Here is a 26,493-nt window from a genome sequence, read left to right on the forward strand (position 1 = left end):
GGTCACCCTGCCCCATCTCCTGCCTCTACTAACTTAAACCGCCTGTGTTTGTCCTTAAAACTTAGGGACTAAAAACAAAACCTCTTTTCTGAGGCACCCTTTCCAGGGCTTCCCATCACTCATCTTAGGTTTACCTGGATCCCCAGCCTGCCTGTCTAATGAGAAGAGGCTACTGTGGGACCCTCCTGGGGACCTCTATGTGTCTGTCCTGGACTCAGTGAGAGAGGAAGAAAGGGGGACACCTGTGGCTTATGTAGACACCAGCGAGTTTGATGGAAAGGTATCACCAGGCAGCTTTCTTAGTCTGTAGGTTCTGGGCAAATATTCTGTGGCACCCAGGAACAGGGACGCAAAAGCTATCGGCCATTGTGGTCAACACACCAACATGGGTGGAATGTGCACAACAGCCCAGGTGAGGGCCAATGACCCCGAGTGCTTTTCAGAGGGCGTAGAGTGTGTTGTAGTTTAGGGAAAAAGGGTATCTTTCCAAGGTCGCCCTCTCTTGTGACTGCACTCTCTTTAGTAAACAGAAGCCTTGCTCTCTCTCTCTCTGGCAATTGTGACACCCCGAGGGCACAGGTCAAGCATTTAAAAGCCATAAGGTACTCGCCACAACAAAGTCACTGTGACAGGATGAGTTGGAGGTGGGCCAGGGAAGAACACTAGGTTTCCTGCCAATTGCATGCAAAAGCCCATGCAACGAGAGGCACACTGTAAAAGACACTCACAAGCCCATCCCCACAGCACAATCCCCAATCAGGTTTTGGGCTTGGGGGAGAGAGCAATGAATTTTCCTTTCAATTAGCTTTTTTTTTTTTTTTACAAGTGCCTCTGTGCACTCTTTCTTTAAAAGCTGCTTTTTGCAGCCCTTTTGATTCTGTCTTTCCCCTCCACCTGCCTGTGAACAGAAAACCAGATAGGAAAGGAGTGTTTCAGTTTCGACCAGACTCCAAAGGTTGCTCTGAGAACTCAGAATTAGTTAACAAGGTTGTTTATGAGTGTCTCAGCTTCTTGCTGAAGCACTGAAGATAAGAGGCATGCCTCCTTCCGGCTTGAGATCTCAGGTGTTCCTACCTGAGTAGGAGCCTTGAGGAGGTGTCTGGGGTCAATCCCTGAGATGTGCAGGGGTCTCACAGGGAATTCCAATCACAGTAATTTAACTCTCAGCTTGGTCAGAGAGTGCGATATGAAGGTTGGTCACCTGGTGCTTTAAGCCCCCCCCCTCACAGTCTTAAACACGTGGGAAAAACCTGAAACCCATAAGCAGGGTTAGGGTACCCTGGATGATACCAGGCAGCCCTCCCTGATGGTTTTCACCAACCATACATTTTTGACCTACTACACTATATTCCCTAATAGCTAATTAGCTAGGGTTTACTACAGGCTGCAGAGTCCGAAAGGGCAGAAAGTAAAAATGGAACCTCTTAACAACAAGAATGGGCTCTTTAAAGAACAAGAGCAATGTTTTATGCTAATTTAGCAGTTTTTTAAAGCTGCTAACCATCTCCCCGATAATGGATCTTTAGACTTAGTTATTTAGGAAAAAGTTGGGCAGAAGTTGAAACAGCACCAGGTGGTGTGAGATAAAGACTAGTGTCTCCCTCCTTTAGAGGATTTAATTTGAAAATACTGGTTTGCTTGAATTTTATTTTTGTTTCTGTTTTAAAAGTAACGTCTCAGTGTCAAAATGTTTTAGGAAATAGAATGAGATCTCTAGTGCTGTTACATCATAAAGTCTACCCAGAAAGAATTTAAACTGATTATTAAAAAAGGAAAGAAAGAAAAAGATCTCACTTCCCTCAGATAGTAAGAAGTGCAAGAAGGAAAACAATGAGAAAATGTGTGTTTTAATCATTCTGAATGCTCTTTCTGAAGACACCAGGGACTGCTTCAGTCCTGGGAACAAGCTATACTGAGCTTAACATCCTCCCTCCCTCTTCTCCAGCCTCCCTAAAAAATTTTCAAGGGCACTAGATAATGAAACAGTTCACTTTAGAGCACATTCCAGGAATGCAGTAATCACCAAGAATAAAATAAATAAATAAGTAAATGTATTTGCCAGTAGAGAAAGAACTCTTTCTAAAAGTTATGAATGTATTCATAAATTTGTCAATCTAAAGCATGCTATAAGTGGGATAGGAGGAGTGAAGTGTTAAGGAAATATTAAGAATCCTCCTTGTTTATGCCAGAGCTGTGACCTTTTATTGTAAAAGTAAAATATAGGTGTACTATCTCCCAGGGAGAACTAGCCCTTCTCCACAGAAGACTGAGTATTAATTTTTAACTCAATACCTATAAACACTGATCGTTTCCTTGGGGAAGAACTGGCTATTCTCCCGGAGGGAATTGTTAGTCAATCGAGTCACAAAAGACCCTTGGCACATATACACTTTTGTATAAAACATGTTTGAGCAGAACACCCCTCATACTTCGCATTTTCCTTGCAAACTCTAAACCTAAGAACTACCAAATCCTGAAAACAACACAACAGTTAACTTGCTGCTCCAATTCATTGCAGCTTGCAAAACAAGCAGAGGGCCTGTCTTTCCAAATAGAGAAAAAAAAGGCACTTTTAAAACTGAGGCTATTTTTCAGCCAACTGCCCACTGCCTGTTGTAAACTGGAAAGCCAATGGTTAAGGGCTTAAAGAAGCTCTCCCAGGAGGGTGAAAGTCAGACCCCCGAAGCTACACAAAAAAAGCAATAAAAAAAGTTAAAAGACTGTTTCTTTATCATTCCCAAGCTAAGCAAATTATTAAAGAATGTCCTGATTGCCAAGCTCTTACTAAGGCATCTCCATCCACAGGACTTAACCCTAGAAGACTAAGTTCTCAAATGATTTGGCAAACAGATGTCACTCATTACTCTCCCTTTAGAAAATTCAAATATATTCACATTTCTATTGATTCTTACTCTGGTGCCCTACATGTATCTGCTTTAATAGGAGAATCTGCTGAAAATATACAAGCCCATTGGCTTGAAGCCTTCGGTCATTAAGGATGGCCTCAGCAAATTAAAACTGATAATGGCCCAGGATATCTTGCCCATTCTACTCAAGCCTTCCTTCAGTGTTAGAATATCCAACATAAAACAGGAATACCTTATAATCCAACCGGTCAGGCAATTGTTGAACGGGCACATCATAGCTTTAAAAATCTTTTTAAAAAACAAAAAAGGGGGAGTCAGGAGCCTATCCCCCCAAATTTGACTATGTTAGCTATGTTTACCTATAATTTTTAAAACGGTGATGAATCATTCTGTACTCCAATTGAGAAACATTTTCAGAAGAAAGAGCCAAAGTCATCTTATCCTCAGGTTTTATACAGAGATCTGCTGGGAAATGGCTCTTGACAAGCCCCTGTAGATCTCTTAACATGGGGAAGTGGGTACGTGTGTGTTTCTATCCCTACAGGTACTGTCTGGCTTCCAGCTAAAAGGGTGACCCCTTATCATGAACAAAACAGACATCAAGCTCCACTACCTGGAAATGAAAACTGATCAGCTAGCAGACCAGATAGCCCATTGGAAGAAAACAAGCACTGAATTCCGGTGCCAAAGAATACGGTTTATGTTGCTAAGTATTTACTAATTTATTTGTTTGTTCTTATTGACACTTTGTATTTTCCTTTAAACGAGCAACTTTATGCTGCAAGCAAAGAGCAATACAATAACTACTATCAGCTTTCCATAGTAACTACAATTGGCCTGCATACCTAGGAGAGGATTTATCAAATTCTCAATCCCCCTCTGGTTCCTCCTTGTACTTTAGACAAGAGCCATAAAGACTCAGTCTCTTGGTCTTTGTGCAGAGGACTGAATGCTACTATTGCTTTTCTCCCCAAAAGTCCTTTTGTAGTGGAGAACTGAGGAGCTAATTGGAAAGTACTGGCTAAGTCTGGCACAACAATAGTTTTGGCTCTGCCTGAAATCCCATATACTAATATGTGGTGGGAGGAGCCCGGTACTGGGGCACCTGTAATCAGAATTCTTTCTCCCAACCACACTAGCCCTTGGCATTACAACTCATGGAAAATGGGCTTGCCTTTGATTGCTAGAAAACACCTGTATAAAAATTTTTTAAAGCTTCTATCAGAATGGCCCTCTAAAACAAGATTGGGTCACAGTTTGTACCTCTCACCCTTACTTGTTTTTGGCGACTCCAGGGACAGCTCAAGTCTTTTATAATAAATCAACAAAAATTAATTCTTTGCCTGTCCCTGCAGGCTCTATATATGCCAGCTGTCTTACTCATCTGAATATTACTCAGTTAAGCCTCACTACAGTTTATATAGTTAGAAGACAAACTCAAATATGGTGCCAGTTAATGTAACCAGAGGATGGGAAGATCCCCATGGCATAATCGTGCTTAACAATGCGCTGGCCTCTTTAAGAGTCTGATGATTTGCTGGCACTTTAATTGTATCTGCTATAGTTGTCATAGCTACTGCGGCCCGGCAACCACTGCCCTCATTGGGTCAGTTCAAACTGCTCATACTGTTGATGTTCTCTTAACCAATTCCACTTTAGAAATGCTTCAACAGGCCCAGATTGATCAAGAAATCCTGACTCGGCTTTCCACAGTCGAATCAGTCCTCAACTGGATCGGTGAACGTCAGGACGGACACACTAGTGACCCATCAGCAGCTGACCTGTGATCCTGGTTTCTCCGAACTGTGTGTCACCCCACTATGATGGAACTCCAGCCAATACTCCTGGAGTGATATTCAGCATCATCTAAGACTAATTTAAAGGGACAAATCAATAAATTGCAACTGGAGTTACACCAACAGTTGCAGGACATTCAATGCTTAACTAAGCAGGAGATTCTTCAAACCCTTAATGATAATCTCAGCTCATTAAATCCAAAGCACTGTTTTGATGGACTCAATCTAAGATTGTGGTTCATTGGAGCCACTGGTTGTTTACTGATTTTAATAATGCTTTGTATATTATGATGCATTTACAAATTATTTGCCCAGGGTCGCAAAAGAGACCAGAAAGTAGCAAGTCTTGTGGGAGTGTCACCACAACAGCCTTAACAAAAAGAAAAAAAAGTGGGGAGGAATTGCAGGGGACCAGTTTGTCTTGGCCTGGCAAATGTGACTCAGTTCTGTATGGAAAACCTACAGAAGCGAAGTGGTGGCAGGAGCCAGACCTTCAAACTGAGTTTTCCCGTGGGAATTGGGCCTAGAAAAACAGACTGTTAGGGCTTGCTCTTGCTAAAACTCCATCACCCTGATCTAAAACAACAATGTATTGTCTCTCTTCAAGGTAATTTCCAAAACCTGTGTGAATTTTCCCAAGGACAGAGCTAATCAGCTCATCGCCATTCCCCTCTGCATGTAATTTTCATTTCCTTGATTGTACCTAAAATGTAGACAATAATAGATAATAATCTTTCTCTGATGTAAGACCTGAGGAAAACAATAAAAGCCTGTCTAGGCAAGGGTTGAGGCTCTCTCCCCTTGAGAGAGTGGCCGAGGCACCCATAGACAATCTCCCCTTGAGAGAGTGGCCATGCCGTTCCCTTCTTCTCCACAGGGTTGTTGTCACTTGTGCATTTATTCTTGTCATCAGCCACAACAGGCAGACTTTGCTGGCGTGAGTCCACCACAATTCTGCCCTGGAGAGAAGAGCCCGCCCTCACCCAGAACACACAGCCATGGTTTTCCACGACTCCCAGTTTCCAGGATGAAGGTAACAGGTGACTCTTGAGAAACGGTGACTTAAGGTGACATTTGCAGTGACCCTGAGCCTTAGGGAGACAGACGTGCCTGGCCAGGGCAAGCAACTAGATGACACCCAGGGAGAAGCAGCCCCAGGGGAAGCTCTCTTCATCTTTCAGGTGCGTGGGATTTGGAGCAGGGCCCCTTCCCCAAACCCTCCTTCTCAGGAAACTGGGGAGCTCAGCAAGGCTTTTTGTGGGGTGGGGACATCTGGGTCCTCTCCCAGGTCTGTCCCTGCCTCAGCCTCCAGCAAGGCTTCCCATCCACTTAACTTGTGTGTCCATTTCTTGGGGTATCTTGGGCCAGGAAGCCAGGAGTCACGTTGGACATTGTCCCTTTCAGGTCTGGTCATCTCTAGGGAAGACATGACTCTAGGGAATGCCCTGTCATGGTAAGCACTGTCCAAAAGGGACTGGGGTGCCTGATGGGTAGAATAAGGAGTTGGTCAGAGGAGGCCCTCCTGGTGAAAGGGTCACCTCAGCAGAGGTGACCTCCAGACATCCCTGCATCTGGCTTAGGCGCCAGGACCCAGCCCTGTGTGTTACCTGTGAGTGAAGATTTATGGAGGGCTGGTTGGGGGAGTAGGGCCCCCCGAGATCATTCCTGAGCAGGTTATCACTATGCATCTTGGTTTTGAGGCAGGTGATGTAACGGTTACAAAAGTCCTTGCAGAGTTCGTTGACTTTCTCCAGCTCCAGCAGGTGGATTCTCAGGACCTGGATTGCCTTCACCATCTGCAGAGAGGGAGGACAGGTGAGCCCGGGTGTCCATCACATTCCCCTCGCTGTCTGGACTCCCACGCACACCAGCAGGGAGGAGCCTGTGCCCTGGCCTGGGTCTGTGCTTCCTCACCCACGTGATCCAAATTCTCGTCATCCACTGCCGATGCCTGCCTGCCTTGGACCCACTGTTATCACCGCTGTTCTGGAGGTGGTTGTGGTCTTTGCTCTGAGGACAGTATTGGCCTTAGAGGTAGGAGACCAGGTCCTGAGCCCAGGCCTGTCATTTATAGTCTGTGTGGCCTTGGGCAATTGCTTAAGCACAATCTCTGCACCTTACTGTGTGACAAGGGGGACATGATGTCCTCTCTAACACTGTGCAGGTTTGCTGGGGAGATCATGCGAGGGGCTGCTCCAGCTGCAAAGCACTGAGGAAGCATGAGGAAGACTGAGATTAGAGACTCTTGCGGGTACCTCTAGAGCCAGGGACTTTGGCAGAGGCAGGGTTCCATCTGCCAAAAAAGCTATGAGCATTCTTTACGCTCATGATAAATATCACCAAGTTGCTTTTCAAGAAATATTGTTTAAATGGTGCTGGTGCAGTTGGACATCCACAAGCAAAATGGTGAATCTTGATCTACCTCTACTTCTTAACCATATGTGCTGAGCACGTCATGGGACCCAGGTCACCTGGCAGATGCCGCAGTGGTCCTCGCTGACTGACTGAACCATCCAGCATGACTTAGCCAGGCATTGGAAGACCCGACTGTGGCAGCCTTTCCCATGACTTGGGTTGTACGTGTGCCTGTCTCCCCTCCCAGTGGACATTCCCAACCCTCTCTTGTCAAGAAGGTAGTTCTTCATTGAAGTGTTTCTCTCTATCATTGTTATCAGTATAAAGGGGAGGTGCTAAGGGAAGTATGGAGAACAGAGGATAGAAGTAAACTGCTCTTGGTCCAACCATTCTACAAGAATGATCTCTTTTTTTATTTTCCATATGCATATATTTTAACACAGTTTCTGTGCATGTGAGTTTGTGTCCTGTTTTTGCCCCTGGTTTACCCAATGTAGTTTTGTAAGTGGCAAGACTGTCCTGTCTATTCTCCCACCCAGACTGTGAGCTTCCAGGGGCAGCAACGGCATCTAATTTGCTCACCATGCACCAGCACAAATGGATACCAAAAAAGTATTTATCAAATGGGTGAAAGTTTTTGAGCAAACATATTTTTAATTATTGCAAATTATTCTATGTGTGTGCCATATTTAACCAATTCCGTGTTATTGGGCATTTAGATTACTTCCAACTTTTTCAGTTTTATAAAGAAAATGGTACAGTGGCTATTTTCTAAACTTACAGCTTTTCCTCGTGGTTCTGCATTATTTCCCTTGGGTGGACTCCCAGAAGTGACAGGAAAAAAGCTATGGGCATTCTTTACACTCGTGATAAATATCGCCAAGTTGCTTTGCAGGAAATATTGTTTAAATGGTGCTGGTGCAGTTGGACATCCACGAGCAAAATGGTGAATCTTGATCTACATCTCACATCTTTTGTAAAAGTAAATTCAAGTGGATTAAAGACCTAAATGTCAGACATTAAACTATAAAACTTTTAGAAAAAAGAATCAGAGAAAATTATCAAGACCAAGGACTAAGCAAAGAGGATTAAACTTGACTCCAAAAGGACAACCCAGAAAAGGAAAACTGGATAAATTGGACCTCATCAAAATTAAAAGTGTTTGATCTTCAGAAGGCCCTATGAAGCAGATGAAAGGACAAACAGACCAGGAGGAAATGTTTGCAAACCTCGTAGCTGAGAAATGACACACCTAGAATGTATAAAAAGCTTCTAACACTAAACAGTAAAATAACAAGCCGTCCAATTAGAACATGGGCAAAAGACAACATCAGACTTTTTGCTGGAGAAGCTATACAGATGGCAAATAAGCCTGTGGAAAGATGTTCAATGTCATTAACCACCAGGGATATGCACATGAAAACCACAGTGAGATATCACTACGCACTTACAAGAATGGTTAAACAAAAAGTGGCGGTAACACCAAATGCTGGCAAGGGTCTGGGCACAGGATCCCTCATACGTTGTTGGGGGGTACGTAAGGTGGTGCCGCCCTTCTGGAAAACAGACTCACAGTGTCTGACAAAACTAAACGGGTGTTTACTGTGCAACCCAGAAATTGTACTCTTGGGCACGTAATGCAGGGAAAGAAAAATGTATAGTTGCACACAAAAAAACTGTATGCAAAGTTCACGGCAGCCTTATTTCTAACAGCCAAAAACTGGAAAAAAACAAAACACATTTCAGCAGGTGAGTGAATACAGCAATTAAGGTACAGCCTGATCCTGGACTATTACTTGGTAACAAAAAGGAACAAACTATGGATACACTCAATGAGTTGTGTGAATTCCCAGGACATTAATGCTGAGAAGGGAAAGCTAGTCTCCAGAGATCACACCTCTGGTGTGCTGTAGGAGGCCATTTACGTAACACCCCTGCCATGATGAAATTATAAAGACAGAGTGGTGGTCGCAGGCGGTGGGGTTGGGGAGGGAGGCAGTGTTCTGTGTGTTGACTACCAGAGTCTGTATGTGCCTCTGTGCATGTGATAAAATTGCACAGAACTACACACATATACACACATGTGCTCATAAAAATGATGAATCTGAGTAAGTGTGGTGGATTGCATCTTGTCTACTTCCTGTTTGCGAAGTTGTTCTACAGTCATGAGAAGGGAGTCAGGACTTCTCTGTATTAGTTCTCATGACTGCTTGTGAATCTATAATGACATCAAAATAAAAAGCAAAGAAAAGGTAGGGCTTGCTGTCTTTCGAGAGCCGTCTATGTTGCCACAAGTAATAGCAAAAGGCCCTGTCTCACCTCACCCTCCCACTTCGGGCTGGTATTTTGACACCCAGGGAAACAAGGAAGGGAATCTGTCCCATAGCATCTGACTTCTGCTGGGGGGACAGCTGCCAGCCCCCTCCCTCTGAGCTCTGTTGCCACTTCAAGCAGGAGGTGACTAAGGAGAGTCCCCGGGTTGGCCATCAGAATTGTCTGATGGGCAGGCGCTGTACTCAGCTAATTAAGGGCTCCTGGAGTCCTGAATTAGAAGCATCATTCCAAGACAGAAACCAAGAACTGTGTGTCTCTGCACAGCGCTCTGTCACAGGTCTGGTCCTAAGAAAGTGCTCCCTTCACGGGGCTGTGACTGGTGGAGACGGTGCTGTCCTAGGCACAGAGGAGAACGGTGACCTTGGTATTGATGATCTGAACTGAAAAACTGGAGTTAGGTACTGCATAAATATTTGCTCTGGCCTGAATTATCTACTTGCTTTGGCTATGAAGATCTTGTCTTATGTCTCTCAGAGTAATTAGTACAGTATAAGGTGTTTAATAAATAGTCATTGATTGATTGATTGATAACAATACCGAACATTTCTTACTCTTACTATGGCTCATTTCCTGAGTTAGACCTATGGCGTGCCTCCTACCCACTCCACGGCCACCCCCACAAGTGGGCGCATTATTGCCCACATTTTACGGTGGGAGGAAATGGAGCCCAGAGACAGTGTGTGACATGCTTAAAGTCACACAGCTGGTGAGTGGCGGAACCAGGACATGAAGCCAGGTTACTTATGTTGCTTTGCACTCAATGGCGACTCTCAGAATTTATGTAGAAAGAGAAAATGGCAGTGTAAATGGTACAGGGTTTAGGGAGGAAGTGGCCCCGTGGCAGGAATTATGGGATTCCCAGAAAACAAAGTAGTTGGGGGAACATTATCGTTATTTCCAGAACCCTCCCTCCCTCAGCCACTCAGTTGTCTCCTCCTGGCCTGGCCCCCAGGGGTCTGAATACCTCACCTACAGGAGGGGCTGCTTCCTGAAGGTGGGGAATGTGGGGGTTGGACTGGCAGGTGCCTTCGGTGTCCGATTCTCTGAACGTCACCGGGGTGCCTGCCCTCAGCTCACTGACGGTGCTGGGAGGGCCGCCTTCTAGGTGAGCAGAAGGCCTGGACTCCTCAGGACAGGTGGCAGCAGCCACTCCTCAAGGCTCTCCCAGTGAGAACCTCGTCATGCCAGACTGCCTCTCCGTTCTCTCAGTCTGCTTATCGGATTCTTCTGTGAATTTGCCGGCTTGTCTCCTGCCTCAACAGAAAGTGCTTATCCAGCCTTCCGTGGGCACCGAGAACACCCAGTGTCTTTCTCAGCACAGCGCCCCTGAATTTAAGGTTCCCCACTCACCATAAACATCATCTGACTACGCGCCGTACGCTGGGCAAGGCCTCTAACTGGAATAAATCGTCCTATTACTTTGTCTCCTCCAGGCAAGAGAGTCCTAATTCCTTAAACTTTTCTTCTCTTTTTTTCTCTCTCACTTTCTAGCTCACTTCTCCCTCTCTGCTTTCCTTCTCTTTCTGAGCTTTCCCCTCACTGGCCTAGTTTTCATTTTTAATCACCATTTTATTTGCTTATTTATTTTTGATCCTTTTCATGAAGTAACACACACTTTCACATACAGAAAAGTACTCATATTTAATCATTTGTTTAAAAACATAGCCCATAAGTACTTATTATTATTAAAAAGAATCAGAAAATGCAAATAAGTGAAACAAAATAAAACTAGGACGCACCCGACCGGCTCTGCTGAAATGAAACGCACACAGGGCGCCTGAGCCGGACCTGGGGCTTGGTGCTCAGCGGGGCCCCGCCTTTCAGCCTGATAAAGCGCAGCCAAAGGATTACTTTTTCATGGAGTAGTAGACTTGGTTTAAAGATTTAAGAAGGCAGAATAAATCATAATGGTATCCGAGGCAATGAATATGCAGGACCTATTCAGTGTCAGAAGAAAAGCCCAGCAAAGCCATCACCGAGGGGTGGCGGCTTGTCAAGCAGCCGGAATCTGAGTCCGGGCCTGCAGTTGAGAAAGTGGGTGATATCGGGCCAGGCACGTGACTTTTCTGAGCCTCAGTTTCCTCATTTGTCAAACGGAAATATGATCATCCCTAACTCACAAGATTTGCTAAGAGCTAAGAGGGATAAGAATATGAAACTGCTTTAGAAACCACAGGAAACCAAAAGCATGTACATTTTTAAACTTCTTTTAATAACTTCTAGTATCTTGTTGGCTTTGTAGTACTATTCCATCTTCAGCTAATGGGAAAAAAATAATCATTCCTGGTTTTTCTTCTATATTTATGTTTTATAAATCATTCTTTGTCCATTGTGTTTATAGTTTTGGGGTTTTGCCTATAGATCAGAATAGAACCCTGATGTATTAAACTACTTTTCTAAATAATCAATGTCATATAAAAAGTTATTCCAAATTTTCTACAGCAATAACAATTTCACGTAATTTAATATCATCCTCAACTGTGACAAATGCATCCTTAATTCCTCTCCCCAAGTTTTGCTTCATCTTTCAGCTTTTCTCCCTCCCCGCTTTTCCAAAATAAGGAAACAGTCCTAGTTTTCTATGAAGTGCCCCTCAAAGGAGCAGAACGAGCTGCAGCCTTACACTTCCACCTCGGACCACAGCGCAGCAGCCCTGCTGGTCCCGGGGAGGAACGAGGGTGGGGCGCCTCCTTCTCTCTGAAGCCACGTGGCGAGACGTTCTGCACTTAGTGCTTCCTGCTTGGGCGTTCCGGCCACGTGTTTTACCTTTCTGTCAAATTTAGGATGATAATAATGTCTGCACGGTAGGGTTATTGTGATAATGGAATAAGATAATGTATGTAAATGTTCTGGGCACAGAGTAGCTCTGTGATAAACATCAATTCTTTATGCCAACGTGGGCCCTCCACAGCCAAGTCCCTTCTAAAAAGGGGCCTCTCTTGTGGGGTCATGGCCTCTTCACTGGATGGTAATAAATCTCGCCTTTCAAAAAAAATTACATGCGGAGCACTTTGCCAGTTGCAAAATGCTTTTCACTCCATTAGCTCATTTGAGTCTCATAAGCACGAGACGCATCTCTCCTGGAGACAAGGGGACTGAGGCTTGGAGACTAGGTACCTGCAAAACGGTGTGTGTATGCTGCTGGGGAGGCGCTGGCCCTCTTTCATCTCGGGGCCGGGGAGCTGGAACTGCTCTCCCTCACTTACCGAGGAAGGAATTTATAAACACACGCTCTGATATTTCCTGGTGGTCATTAGGGCAGCCAAGGCTAAAATCGAATTGGAAATTTTTCCAGGCCAGGCAAGCCCTGCCCAGCCAGTTCTAAGGGCAAAGTCCCAGGAACAAGAAAGGGGACTTGGAAGAAGAATGGGGACTAGGGGCTGGGAACTGCCCATTACCGGGCGATAGAATGGACGTTTTATGGAAGACATTACATATGACAATTTAAATGCTTTTGAGTGAATGACTTGGCACTTCTCCTTGGACATCCTCCAATGGAGAGTAGTGTGGTGTGGAGAAGGGAGGTGGGCTTTGGGAAGGAGACCCGCCTGGTGCAAACACCCATGGGTCTGTAACTGGCTGGCTTTGGGTTCTTGGGCCTTGAGCCCCTCCTCTGTGAGTTGTGCGCAGGGCCATGGTGAAAACTGAAGGGCAGAGCAGAGGCTAGAGAACAATGGGTTTGGGAGGCTGAGGCCAGGGTCTTCCACCTGCTCAAAGGCCCAGGACAATACATGTGATCTCTGCACTTTACTTTCCTCCTCTGTAAAATGGGATAATAACAGTGGCTCCCTCGGAGTCACACTGAGGAGGGGCTGAGAGGGGGCTAGGGAAGAACTGAGAAAAGACCAGTGAGAGGGCAGCGTGGCTGTGAGGAGGGCACGCTGGTGACTCCCCTGCCTCGTGCCAGCTGTGTGCCTTGGCCAGGGACAGACGTCACCTTTAGTCTCCTTAAGGTGGGAATAGGAATCATAATACTATGTGCCTGTGGGTTTAAAAATAGACCTTAGTAAGAAATTCCATGACAAGTGTTTAGAAGAGCACCTGCCGTCTGATAAGTGCTCTGTAAATGTTAGCCGTCGCTAGCTTGGGTTATTCTTCCTTCCTCTCCCTTTCTAGGTGTCTGCAGGATTTCCCGCTCCTCTCTGGGATTAGGCCTGGGGGGCTGGAGTGACCCTGAGTGGGGCTGGTGGGGCTCTCTGGGCCCAGACCTCTGGCCTGGCTCCCTTTCCCAGCCTCGGGCCTCTGGCCCTGTCTCTGCAACGTGGGCCCCAGGGCTTGCAGGCCCCCATTTTGGAGCTGGCTTCGTGGTCAGGCAGCCATAATCTCTCCCTTGAGCCACACCAGGGTCTCATTAAAACGTGCCCCATAAATGTTAAAAAATTTACACATAAAAAAATTCCATGCATGTAACTGAAACCGTAGGTTTTACAGTCTCGGTTTGAAATCTTGCATAATATATAAAACCGTGGCCCTCCACTGGGGGCCCGTAAATCAGATTTTATAAAACAAAAAGCATTTACCTTTCAAAGGGGTTTGAGGAACTTGCAAATTTTACAAACTTTACCAACTGCCAGTCAGAGGCTGTTGGACCGAAGCAGGAGATCAGCAGACCAGGTAAGAAAGGGGCCTGGTGAGCACGGGGTGGGCATAAGAACTGGGGTGGGGAGCACCTCGGTGCAGCTAGCTAGGGGGCATTGCAGCCCCACCACCACCAGCTGGAAATGGGAATTAGACAGGGTCAGAGTGTGGGGCTGAGGGGAGAGGGAGCGGGGGTACTTAGATAAAGGAGGACTTTATTGCCCTCAGGGGGAAGAGAGGTGGGTGACATAGTGGGAGGAGCACCGCATTAGGAGTCAGCACGCCTGGTTCTGGCCCCAAGTCACTTCCCTTCTCTGGGCTGTGCTGTCTGCATCCATTAAACAGACTTGCTCCTCTGTGGAGCCGTGTTTCCTCTAACGTGTGCAGGAGCAGCGGGCCAACCGGGAAGGGGAGATCCCTCGGGAGCTGCAGCCTGGGCGCCTCTGATCCCTGGGCAGCTCTGGGAGAGCTCAGCCAGCCCTTCCCGCGGGAGCTTGTCTGGGAGACCCGCCTGGGAGCAGGGCTTGGCACAACATGCAAATCGCTTGGAGGAGGAGGGGGCAGCTGGAGGGGGGAGGACTCAGGACCCAGGAGGGCTTGGTGGGGCTGGGGGGAGGGTGGGTTCAGAGCTGGAAGTCCCAGGGTGGGACAAAGTTTGGGGGACCCCAGTGTCCTCCTGACGACTCCATCGGTGAAAGTCAATATTCAAGGGCAGAAGAAAGCCGCCCTGACACACACACATATATAAAATAAATCTCCCAATTATCTCAGCTCATTTGCTTGGGGTCTCTCATTTTATGTCCCTGCTCCACTGCGCAGTATATCTGTCCGGATAGAGAGTTACAGTCCGTTGGGCTACGTGTGCAGGGTTGTAAAAAATACAGATGCCAGATTAACTGGCTGAGGCGCTCGGCAGCTGATTGAGCTGATAATGACGCGATCTGACCTTTTTCTAATTTCTAATTATGTGCATTTCGGCTGTGCTGGCTACATGATTCTTGTTCTAATGACGGCCCCTGTGGTTGGCCTCCCCACCCCCGCTCCCCACAGGGGACTACAAGAGGGGCAGTGAAGGGCACTCTTGGCTCCCCAAGTGAAGTTTCGGGGTCTGGGAGGCAAGGCTGGGAAGCTAGAATGCCTTACCTTCAAGATGCCGCATTTGAGAGCGAACTGGGGATGACACGCGTTCCTAGGGGCCACTTAGTCCCATGAGCCACCTCATGAACGTGTAGTCCCTGGGGAGGGGGTGCGAGGCCCACAGGGGAGGAAGCCCTGGCTCCGAGGAGTGAAGTCATCAGAGTCTCAACGTGGTCAGCAGGGAGCCTGGCCCTGGGGCTTTCATCTCTACTGGATGCTCCTTCTACTGCCCCCATTCACATAACTGACCCACCATGGGGGGGGCCACTTTGTAAAGGACATGATCGCCTAATCACTACGCCGTACCCTTGAAACTAATACAATATTGACTGTAAACTGGAACTGAAAAAAATTTTAAATCATAAAAAAAATGAAATAGTTGACCAATCAACCAGTCATGACTAAGGCTAACTCCTCTAGGTAGATCAGGTCCAGTGAGCGGATGGGAAGTCCAAGGATGGCTCTGCCCACTGGCCCGCCCCCAGCCAGGGACCTGAGACTGGGAGCTCTGCAGGGTGAGGGCTTCTGTGGCAGCGTCTACAATATCCCCTTCCCTCGGTCAGCCTTGGCGCAGAGCAGGCGCTTAACGGAGGTCTGTTGGATTGAATCAAGAAATCTAATTATTTCAGTGAACAGACCCAGAGAGACCCAGGCAGTGCTGGCAAGGGGGGCGCACAGAGCGGGGCACTTTTTGGCATTTTCCAGGTTGTATGAGAACAGGAGGCTGTCCTTGGTGGGCCTTCCAGAGCTCACCTGGCAGGTGGCACTGGGCCAGGTGTGTGAGGCTTACGTTCCCCAGACTCCTACCTCTAAGGAGGGTTTCCACTTTTCCACACCACTCAGTCTCATTTTAGGTGTTTCCTACCAGCACAGGCCTCAATTTCGTAACAAGTGAGGGAACAGAGCTCTGACCGCCTCACCCAGACCCCGTCCATGCCAGCTCCCACAGAGATGGCTGCCTCACCCCTGACTCCATGACTGCTGTGGGCATAGGTTCTGAAGGCCAGTTTCACAGCTGCTGGGCTGGGATTCTTATCAGTGGACCAGCGAGGCAGGGCCAGACCAGCCCGCACTACTGTCTGACCAGCTGGGGACCCCCATGGGGAGGGCTCTCTGGGAGCCTGAGAGACAGGGTCTGGGTTTCTGGGGAGTGTGGCTGCTCTCTCCGGCCCGGGCAGAGGGAGGCAGGGAGGGCACCGGTGCTCCTGAGGGTGGCAGGGGCTATCCTCCGGCCCAGGCCTGCTCCCTCTCTGAACGCTGCCCCATCCTTTCGCTGCCCACATGTCCAGGCCAGGGCGGGCTCTCCTGGTAGCTCTCTGGACTTCATAGACATCACATTCAACCCTTGGGGAAAGCGGTGGGTGGATCCCTGCAACACGTACTAATACCCAAATAACCGAAATCTGCTCTGCAGTGCACCACCAGTGCCCGTGTGTGGACGTGCATGTTTCCTTCTTCCTATTTGGAGCCACACCTGCTTTTCTGTCTCCCTTCTGGGAGCAGGTACCAGCTGACCTCTGCATGCGAGAGGTCAGCACTGGGACCAATCAATTTGCGGAAGGGAGTTTTGCAGGGTTTCCAAATTCGCCATGCGTCATCTGGGTAATCCACCCACAGAAAAATCAAGAATTGTGGCTAATAATTCCAGGAAGACGGTTTTTCACAGTGAATGAACAGAGCACCCTCTCTGTTTCTCTCTCTCGGCAGAATTCCTGGGCCTACCTGGGAATTTCAGATGCCATCTAATCTGGTGACTAGCAAACCTTGATGACTGCAACTGCCCAGAAAACAGATGGTTGTAGACTCACCAAATGTTCAGATTCACAATTTCCTGGTGGTTAGGCCTAAGAATATATATTTTCTAAAAAAAGCTGCAGGGGCTCTGGCCGGGTGGCTCTGCTCATTGGAGCATCATCGTGTGCACCAAAAGATTGCAGGTTTGATCCCCAGCCGCAGCACGTACCTAGGTTGTGGGTTTCATCCGCAGCTGGAGCATCCACAAGAAAAAATTGATCAATGTCGCTCTCTCGCACCAACATTTCTCTCTCTACCCCTCGCTCTCTAAAATCAATGGACATATCCCAGGTAAAGAATAAAAACAATAAAAATAACAAAAAGCTGTAGTGATGATCTGGATGAGGAACTAGTTTCAGGAGCCTGATCTTCTCTGTCCCCTAAATGGGCAGGATCATCCCTTGGCCTCTTCTGCAACATGACTGTGTCTCCAGGTCTTTCTAGCTACTGCTGCGCTTGACTATACCCGCCACCTCATCCTCTGCACAGTAGTGCCCAGCCATTGGCTCCTCTCTGGGCAGCCCGACAGATTTCCTAACACACCGGGACTCCAGCCCTCGGAACCACTACCCCAGACATGTAGTGTGTGGCGACCCTCCTTTCCTCCTGTCTGCACTGCAGGAGGCTGGGCAGGGGAGGCGGGTGCTGCCGCAGACAGAGACCAGAGAAGAGGAGAGCTCCGGTAGCAGCGCCTGTCCTGCAGCTCTTGGTTTGAGGGACTTAGAGATGGTTCTCAGCTGCTAGGGGTGCATCGAGTGCCTCTCCCATGGCGGGCACACAGCACTTTTTTGTTGAATGAATGAATAAAAGGATCCTCTCTACGGCATTTGGAGGGGACCCTAGCCAGGGTGGGGCTGGAGGGTCTTTACCAGATTGTCCAGTTCCGGGTCGTCGCTGAAGAAGGGTTTGTGCTCCTGCTCCTGCTGGTGGACGAAGTTCTCGATGTCCACGTCGAAGCTGGCGGACGTGATGCACTCGGAGCCCTGGGTGGCCTGTTCACATTTCTCAAACAGCAGCGTCAGAAGCGGGAAAAGAGGGTGCCTGTGGGGGATAGCAGGAGCTCACACATGCGCACACAGACTCTGGCTGCCGCCTGGGCTCAGAAGCCACCAGGGTCCCTTTCCCACACTCCCATCGTTTCTTCTCCCAAGGTCCCCCTCCTTGAGAATGTCCCCAGTCTCCACAGTCAGCCTAGATGGCAGTATTTCATGTACTGGTGGGGAAGATCCTGTCTCCCATGCCTGGGGCCTCAGAGGGCCTGCCTTCCTCCCCACAGAGGCCTAAGTTTTCTCTTTGGTACAATAAACTGTGTGGACATTTAATAAGAGTGATGGGTATAACCCTTTGAAGAAGCAGGTATCTATTTCTGGTTCAAGGTCGATTTCTGGTTCAAGGTCAACCCAGGAAGAAAATGTGGGAAGTGTCCAGACAAGTCCTGGATGTGAACATTGGTGGTTAAACACAAACCCATTCCTGGCTGCCTGGAGCCAGCTAAGGGTGGCACCTGCGTGTCGGTGAGCGTATTCAGGGCATGTGTGTGAGCCTGAATTCTGGTCCACACCTGCTGGACAGGTGTCTCTGCCTGTCCTGCACCTGGGAGCCTACTCAGTTCAGGTTGGATGCCCCAGAGCATGAAACCACCTCCCTGTACTTGTCCAGCACTGCACACTCAGCAGGTCTGTAATGAAATGATGATTTGCATACTTATTTATTTCCTGTTTTCCTCCAGGACTGCCCTGGCTGAAGGGTCATTGTATCCTCAGGCCTCGTCCTGCACGCTCATGGTGAGCACTTGCTATTCAGTGAATGGCAATGACTCAGGGGGTGGAGAGCATGTGAGCGAGTGTGGGTGGTGCATGGTGTGGTTCTGGGGTGTGTGATGTAAATGGAAGGGCTTCCCTCGCCAGCTCTGAGACGTCACCCACTCTGGGAACCTCCCTAGACTGCTCCTCCCCCGCGCTGTGCAGATGGCTCCCTCAGCTCTTTGCTTTGCCACCTGCCTTCCTCACTAGAATGTGAGCTACATAAGGGCAGGAGGCAAGCCCACATCACTCATCATGGTCTGCTTGGAGTCCAGCAAAGATATATGGATCCCATTAATATGTGTGCCTGTGCACATGTGTAAGTGCATCTCACTCATTTCTCTGCAGTGCAGGCACATTGCTGTGTTTTTAACACCCAGCAAGTGTGCCTGCATTTGCATGAGTTGTTGACACTGGAGCCCCAACTCCTCCCCTGGTGGTCCCCACAGCGCAGCTGCATGCTGGGACGGCAGGAAGCAGGAAGGATGTACCTGACCCCCCAGGCCTCTGCAGAGGGATGTTCTGGCCAGCATGGTCCACTAACACTTCTGCAATGATGGACATGGTCTCTGCCTGCTGTCCAACATGGTAGCCACCAGCTAGTTGAGGCCAATGGATGTTTAAAATATGACTGTATGTCTAGGACACTGGATTTTAAATTTTACTTAATTTTAATTCATTTTAATTTAAATAGACGCATGTAGCTTGTGGCTACCATATTGGAAAACACAGTGAGGCCTGAACAGGCAAACAGACTGTGCTTTCCCCCTGCAGCCTGCTGGGATTAAACGCGCCAAGAGGAGAACCGGACACCCGGCCTACACAGTGTTTGATGGTGCAGGGGGCAGCCTGCAGGCCTGATCTGTTCTGGGATCCTAATTATTCCAGGCCAAAATACAGAGGCGCTTAGCCCCATCCACACTCAAACCCATCCATGCCTGCTGGTCTTTCTACTCAGGCTCAGGGGCAGTGGGGGAGAGGGGAGATAGATCTCTACTTTGCCTGAGCTGCTTGGCTTGTAGAGCCTGCCTCTGGAAACTCTCCCCAACCCTTGTTTCGGGAGCTAATGCAAAGGCAGGGGACCCTCAAGGCTGCAGGCTGGGTTACAGTCTGCTAGGGAAAAAAGGGTCAGCGCCGAGGGTGGCCCATCTGCAGTCCCAAATCTCTAGACGGTCCATCCAGTACCACCAGGAAGCTGGTAGGGAAAACACTGGATTCACTTAGCCATCTGGCTGAAGACAAAGAGAAACCAGGTGAAGGGGTTAAACTCCAGCGTAAGTCTTCATTTGCAGCCACTAATACCGCAGCATATTATAGTCTAATCTAACCTGATCCCAGTTTAATGCAAGATTCTCCTGGCCCTGAGTGGAATACCAAAGGAAGCCTTGGTGGCTGTAATTTAAGCAGAGCCTGCTGTGGTTTAGCTGAGGGACATGAAAGGCAAATTCCAGACGGTGTTATGAATTATTGCGCCTGATGAACCTTCCTACTCTCAACAGATGCCTGCTGCCATTTAAACAGCCACTAGATCAATTAGGAATGAAAGGCACAAATCGACTCTGTACAAGGGCACTAAATTACCAGGAACTAATAATCCGCAGCACAGTGCCAGGTGGTGGGGGGCACCCCCACCGGTCGCCACTCCTTTCCTCCTCATGTGCCGGAGGGAGGGTGGGCAGCTGCCGAGCGAAGAGGGGGCAGTGTGCGTGCACATGCGCACACGTGTACCTGTCGGGGAGAGCCAGTGTGTGTCGTGTGTGTGGTCTGGTATGTTCCTGCCATGTGCACACACGATGTTGGAACTACATAATACAGATGCATGTGGGTTGTGTGTGGGAAGCTGGGGTGCAGGTTTTGCGTACTGTGAGTACAGAGCACGTGTGCCCTATGTTGCGTGCAGTGCGTGTGCCTGTGCCACATATTTTCTGAATGTGCTTTGTGGGGGGACTGAGTGCTGTGTGTATGCAGCACAAGTGGCATGTGTAGTAGGGAAAGAGTGACCAGCTGGTGCCTGTGTCCCCCATGTACTAGCACCAGAGTTGGGGTTGGGGCTGGAGGGGGGGCTCCTCTGCCCCTGTCCTTGTCCCTGCAGGTAGGAGAGTGGTCAGGGAGGGCGTCTCTGAGGAGATGACCTTTAAGTTAAGCCTGCAACAATGAGGAGATGGTCATGCAAAACTCCGAGGCAGAGGCAATCCAAGCAGGAGAAAGAGCAAAGCACTTGAGATAGGAACGAACCTGGCACACTTCTGGAACAAAGTCTAGATGAGTGTGGCTGGAGCAAGGTGGACAGGAGGGGAGGGGAGGGAGATGAGGGTGAGGAGGTGAGCAGGGTCAGACCCTGGGTCTCAGACGGAGCTGGCCTTGCAGGGAGTGGGGCGCGGGGGTGGAGGCATTGTCACAAATGCTGGGAACAGGGAAGTCCTTCACGTGAGCCTCTCACTTCTAGGTGTCGGATCTCCCTAGAATGTGCGTGCTGGGGTATATGTACCTGAAGTGTTTTCTAGAACTTCTGTGATGTCTCAGAGGAAGGAAACGTGCTTTCCACCCCCACCCCACCCAATTAACCAGGGGCCCATGAACACAGAGCTGGCTTCAGGGATACTGGCATGGCTCCTAGTCTCCAGCCCCTTCCCACCTGAGCCAAACTATCAGCTTCCAAATCCTCTCTACTCCTGCCCCACCCTCTCCAGGCTCCTTCCCCTGGTTCTACCTACCCCAGCCCCTGGGTCCCTGAGGCCAAGAGTTTGGGTGGCACCTGAGCTCAGCCACATTTTTCACATGGGCCGCAGCCAGGGTCAGTGACTGCCTGTGGTGGTGGTGCTCTGCCCACCTGGAACCCTCCATAAATCCAGATCGTCATCGGGCACCTGCTACCTCCAGCGCAGGGAGGTACCGTGTACCACCGTGCACCGCTGAGACACTGCACCACCTCCCGAGAAACAGGCTCAGCTCCCCAGTGATTCAGTCCCGCTGTGGGCTTCTCTAAGCCTGGTCCCAGCCCCGTCTCCAGCCCCATTCGCAGCTGCCCAGCCCACAGCTGCCGAAGGGTCGTCCTGTATTTCTAAGCTGCCCACCAATGCCACTGCCTGAGGCTGGAGATGAGGCTGGCAGCCCTGGTCAAAGGCAGGGACCCTGAGAGCTGGGGTCTTAGTCACCTGGGGCACGAATGTCCTTGCGTGTGCCAGGCATGAGATGGAAAGAAGGATTTCCCGCTAGGCCTGGGATACGGGCCTCCCCTGAGCTCCTCTTTATCTGACTTATATGGGTGTAAGGAGTTCCCACTGGTGTGTCCAGATCTCTCTCCTCAGAGGCTAGAAGCAGGAATGTGGGAACTCGGACCCAGGGCCCAAACATGATGGACAGGATGTGAGAGATGGCCGCTGGACTCTACTTCCAAGACCCTAGGGCCTCTGACCTCTGTATGAGCTCACCTTTTGCCTGCCCTTGCCTCTCTCCTCCTCCACTTCACCTCGGCTCGACCGCCCCTCCACCCCAATCTCTTTTAAGCCGTTCAAAATTTGGAGGAAATAAATCTTACTGCACCAGTTCGGTGAGATTTGGAGCCTCGTCAGTGCAGAACAAATAAAAGGAGTGAAGTGGCATGACATTTTACTGCAGGAGAGAGGTCGTTTCCAGCCACTAATAAAAAGGATTTGACACAGACTAATAAAGAGAAATGAATTTCTCTAATGGACTAATTTAGCCCACTCAGCACTGTGCCCGGCTGCGGGGAGGGCAGGCAGCGCCTGGCCAGGGAGGGTGGCGTGGCTGGAGGAGAGGGCAAGAAGAGATGATCTCAAATCACATTTTATTGTTTCCTTTTTCTTTCCCGAGTCGCCACGCCTGCCTCGCCCTCACTACCTCTCCCCGGGAGCACCAGAACCAAAATCAAGCTCAAGTGCACAGTTCCTGATAACAATCAGAAGAAGTAAGGGACCCCTCCTCCACAGGATCCCAGCCCTGCATGAGTCTCAGAAGGCGATTAAGCTGGTTATGTTGATTTCTAAAGGGGGTTTAAGCCTTGGTTTGGTTTAAGTACTCCTGGCATTTCTGCCTTCACCAGCCTGGGATGCCCAGTTTGGGGCCGGATGGGTAGGAGCTGCTGTTCCCTCCCCCGCCCAACACACACCTGGGCCCCAGACTGGGCAGGATTTTGGCTGAAGCCCTTTGTGGAGGTGAATGTCGCCCTCTCTGTAGCAGCAAGACCCCTTGTTCAAGCTCCAGTTTGAGTGCAGCGCAGAGGGGTCCCTTACACATGCACACACACCCCCTGGGAAGGCTTCTGAGAGCTTCCCAGGCGGGCAGGTCGGCTTCAGGGCAGCCCGCTTCAGCCCTCCCCACCTCCTGACAGAGGCTCTTAATGGGAACTGGCTCAGCAGGTTTCCTAACAGTTTCAAAGACCTGCTGGTTTGGAAACCACAACTTCCTGGTAATTTTTACAAGTGCTCATCCCTGACTTGGGGTTGCCCTATAAGGCAGAAGCTTATTTATTTCCTTTTGTTAAAAGGAGTCAAGAAAAGACAAAAACTGCTTTCTTTTCTTCTTCCTTGGACAACCTGCATTAAACACATTTTTTAAACATTTCTTCCTGCTTAGAGGGTCAGACACAGAGAAGCAAAGAGAGCAAAACGAAGGAATGCAAACCTATAGAGCTTTAGAAAGGTTCAGATACACAGAACACGAGAGACAGGGACGGGGATGGATAGGTAGCCAGAAGCAGAGCAACGCAGCCCCTCGGGGGCGGGGGAGTGGTCACATGCAGGGCAGCCCTTGGTGTTGATTCTCTTTCTGGGTGATAAACCTTGTGATTCACAATGATGCCGCTAGTCACTTCTGAGTCTCTCAGCCATCTCTTCCTTTGTGACCTTGGCCAGGACTGCAGACCTCAATTATGGGTCCAGCCAAGTGTGTGGCGGCTTGCCTGGCTGTCCACCTTCCGTCCCTGTGACTGACCTTGGAGCCCCCAGGTCCATCCCGCACCTCACCTCACAGCCCAGCCTCACCCAGCAGAGGGGGTGGGCTGCCAGGGGAGGCCGGGCCAGCGCTTCTGCCCCCCTCCAGCCCCAGTGGCATCTTCCAATGGGGGTGGGGGGTCGAGATGAGGACAGATGATGGTTGGGGTGGGGGGTGGAATGTATGGTCAGGGAGCAAAGCTGCTGGTTGGAGATCTTCAGTGGGCTCAGAAGCCTGGCCTGGGTCACACTGCTGAGGAGAACCTTACTTAGCCTGCGGGCTGGTGAGGTGGCAGGAGGTGGGCCGGCAGTGACCAGCCCTTCAAACCACATCTCTGCAGACACACAGTGCAGGTCTCGAGTTGCCAAAGCCCCACCACCCTGGAAACGATGCTAGAGGGCCGGAATCTTGATCCTCTATTTCTGGTGGCCCAGGTTCGAGGTCAGTGGGGTCACAGAATCAGGGACAACGCCCCCAAGCCGCTTTCCAGGTCGGCCCGCCGCCCCTTTCCTGGGCACCTCTTCAAGGCCAGAAGGCCTGTGACAAGTATTCGTTCCGAGGACTGTCATGACATGTTTCCTGGACGCCAATGAAATCAAGTCGACGTCCTCAGATGAACACCCAGGCATCCATGGTGTGGCCTCAGCTTTCTGTTCAGTGTTTCTCCTCCCCAGACTCGGCAGCGTGTGGTGCATGGACGGGTGCAGGTGGCCCAGGCCCCTGCATCTGAGCCATCCCCCTGCTCCAGCTCCGGCAAACCAGGCTGCTGTTGCCTTGCTGGTCCTTCCACCTCAACTGCCCACCCCGCACCCCTGCCTCTCTGCCTGCCCTTTCTGATCATCCACAGGCTCGGCTCTAACTGCTTTCCCTCCCACGAAGGCTCCCCCACTGGTAGGTCCGGGGAGAGGAAGCCTTACTCCCCTTGAACCATCAGGAACGATTCAGGGTATGTACCCGCAATGCACCCTAACTTAGGGTGAGAAGCTGGGCATCTGAAACGAGTTCGGACTTTTGAGTCTCATAACTGGGTGACTTTGGGGCATGTTCTCGAATTTCTCTGAGCCTCAGTTTCCTTTTCTATAAAACAGGGACAATACCACCTCCAGGAAGGTAGGTGTAAGGATTCAGTGAGGAAGTGAACCAAGCGTCAGACACGCAGCGAGCTGCTCCTTTTCCCTGGAATGGTGTGTGCGGGCACTTTTTTATCCAGAGCAACCTCAACACCAATCAATTCACATTCCCATCTCTATGGACTCATTTGGCAGGGAGAACAGGCCCACGTCCAATGCAAACAGAGGTACAGAAAGAGGAGGAAGAGAGGCAATGTACAATTGATCAGAAACCCAGAACCTCGTTTTTTAAAATAAAAAAAACACTGGAGGTAAGAATTTCATTTCATTTCCCTGACGACATTCAGTTCTACTGACTGCAGCTGCCTGTGCACAGACCGGCCTTCCTCACTACCTGGTGAGCCCCTCTGGCCCACCATCTCCTCAGACCTCCTTCTGAGTCTCCAAGGGTCAAGCACTGTGCCTGTCACACAGCAGAGGATCAGAAATATTTGGGGAGTCGCCCTGGCTGGGTGGCTCAGTTGGGTGGAACATTGTCCCGTACACCAAAAGCTTGCGGGTTCCCTTTCTAGTCAGGTACGAATGGGAGGCAACTGATCAATGTCCTTTCTCTCTCCACCCCTCTCTCTAAAAAACAATGAAGAATATCCTTGGGTAAGAAAAAAATGTTTGGTGAATCCGTGCATAGGAACAGATGACTGAATAAAGCAGCACCAACTGTGAGAATGAAGGTTCTGAGACACAGCCCTGAAGTTCTTTCCAGCTCAGAATCCACTCCCACGACGGTCCTGGGGTCAGCCACTGCCATCTGTCAGCCTCTAGCCACAGTTGCCACAAGAGGACCTGCCTTCTCTGGGCTCTGCTGGGGTACTGGGGCGGGGGCGGGCAGGGTCCTAGAGGGAGGGGTGACGCGAAGGAAGTGCCCGCTCAGCCCTCCACTCCGCTGCCCCTTGGAGGCACCAGATGGAGAGAGCAGAGCGGGGTGGAGGAGAACAAGCCAGCAGCTCCTGGTTGGGTGTATTTTTGCCTCAGGTGTGACGTGAGTGCCATGCGGGTGTATTTTTAGTCCTGCCCAGTGGGCGGTATGTTAGCCTGAGCTGTCTTGGAGAGCGCTTCTCCTCGCTAAATTGGAATCGCGTCTCCTAGTGTCTCCGGCTCCCACGGGCACTCCTCCCCCACGTGGTGGCCACGTGTATTCCTGGCAAGTGGGGGGCCCAGGGCAGGCCACAGTCCCCTGTCCCCCGCTTCACATACATCCGAGTATACACACACCCCACCCCCCCCCACACACACACATATTCCCTGCTGGCACATTTTTAAAAATGCGAAATCGCAAACAAGTGATTGTTAAGGCTCGTCTTTGGGAGCAAGAATCCAAAGAACCTAAAACTGAAGCCCTGGTGGGATCTCACGTCCGGCCCCTTCATTTCCCCCCACCCTGTTTTATTAAGAAATAATGGACACACCTCACGGTATAAGTGTAAGGTGTACAGCATGTTGGTTTGACTTCCATACGTTGTAAAACGATTACCACAGTCAGCTCAGCTAACATCCATCTTCTCATACAGACACAATAAAAAGAAGAAAAATGAAAAAAAAAATTGCTCCTTGGGATGTGAACTCGGGATTTCCTTCCTGAACGGCTTCCCTGTTCATCACACAGCCGTGTCGGCCACAGTCTCCGTGTTGTGTGGCACCGTGTGTGTGTGCCTTATTGATGACTGCAGTGTGTGCCTGTGACCACTTCCTCCAGTTTCCCCGCCCCCTACTGGTGACCACAAGGATGACCTCTTTCTCCACGGGTCTG

General features: G+C 49.6%; 1 protein-coding gene across 6 annotated transcripts in view; it reads right to left on the bottom strand.

Annotated features, from left to right (window-relative positions):
- PKNOX2 (PBX/knotted 1 homeobox 2) overlaps nt 1-26,493 on the bottom strand; it is a 296,595-nt gene that overhangs the window by 27,053 nt on the left and 243,049 nt on the right. For all 6 annotated transcript variants that reach the window (XM_053659460.1, XM_037134196.2, XM_037134198.2 and 3 more), the window contains 2 exons: nt 17,731-17,902; nt 6,271-6,459 (listed from right to left, as the gene is read on the bottom strand). In XM_053659460.1, the coding sequence (XP_053515435.1) occupies nt 6,271-6,459; nt 17,731-17,902 (361 nt within the window). The remainder of the gene's footprint in view (nt 1-6,270; nt 6,460-17,730; nt 17,903-26,493) is intronic.

Source organism: Artibeus jamaicensis, unplaced genomic scaffold (assembly GCF_021234435.1).
Source record: "Artibeus jamaicensis isolate MK-2021 breed Jamaican fruit bat unplaced genomic scaffold, CSHL_Jam_final scaffold_660, whole genome shotgun sequence".
Classification (NCBI taxonomy): domain Eukaryota; kingdom Metazoa; phylum Chordata; class Mammalia; order Chiroptera; family Phyllostomidae; genus Artibeus; species Artibeus jamaicensis.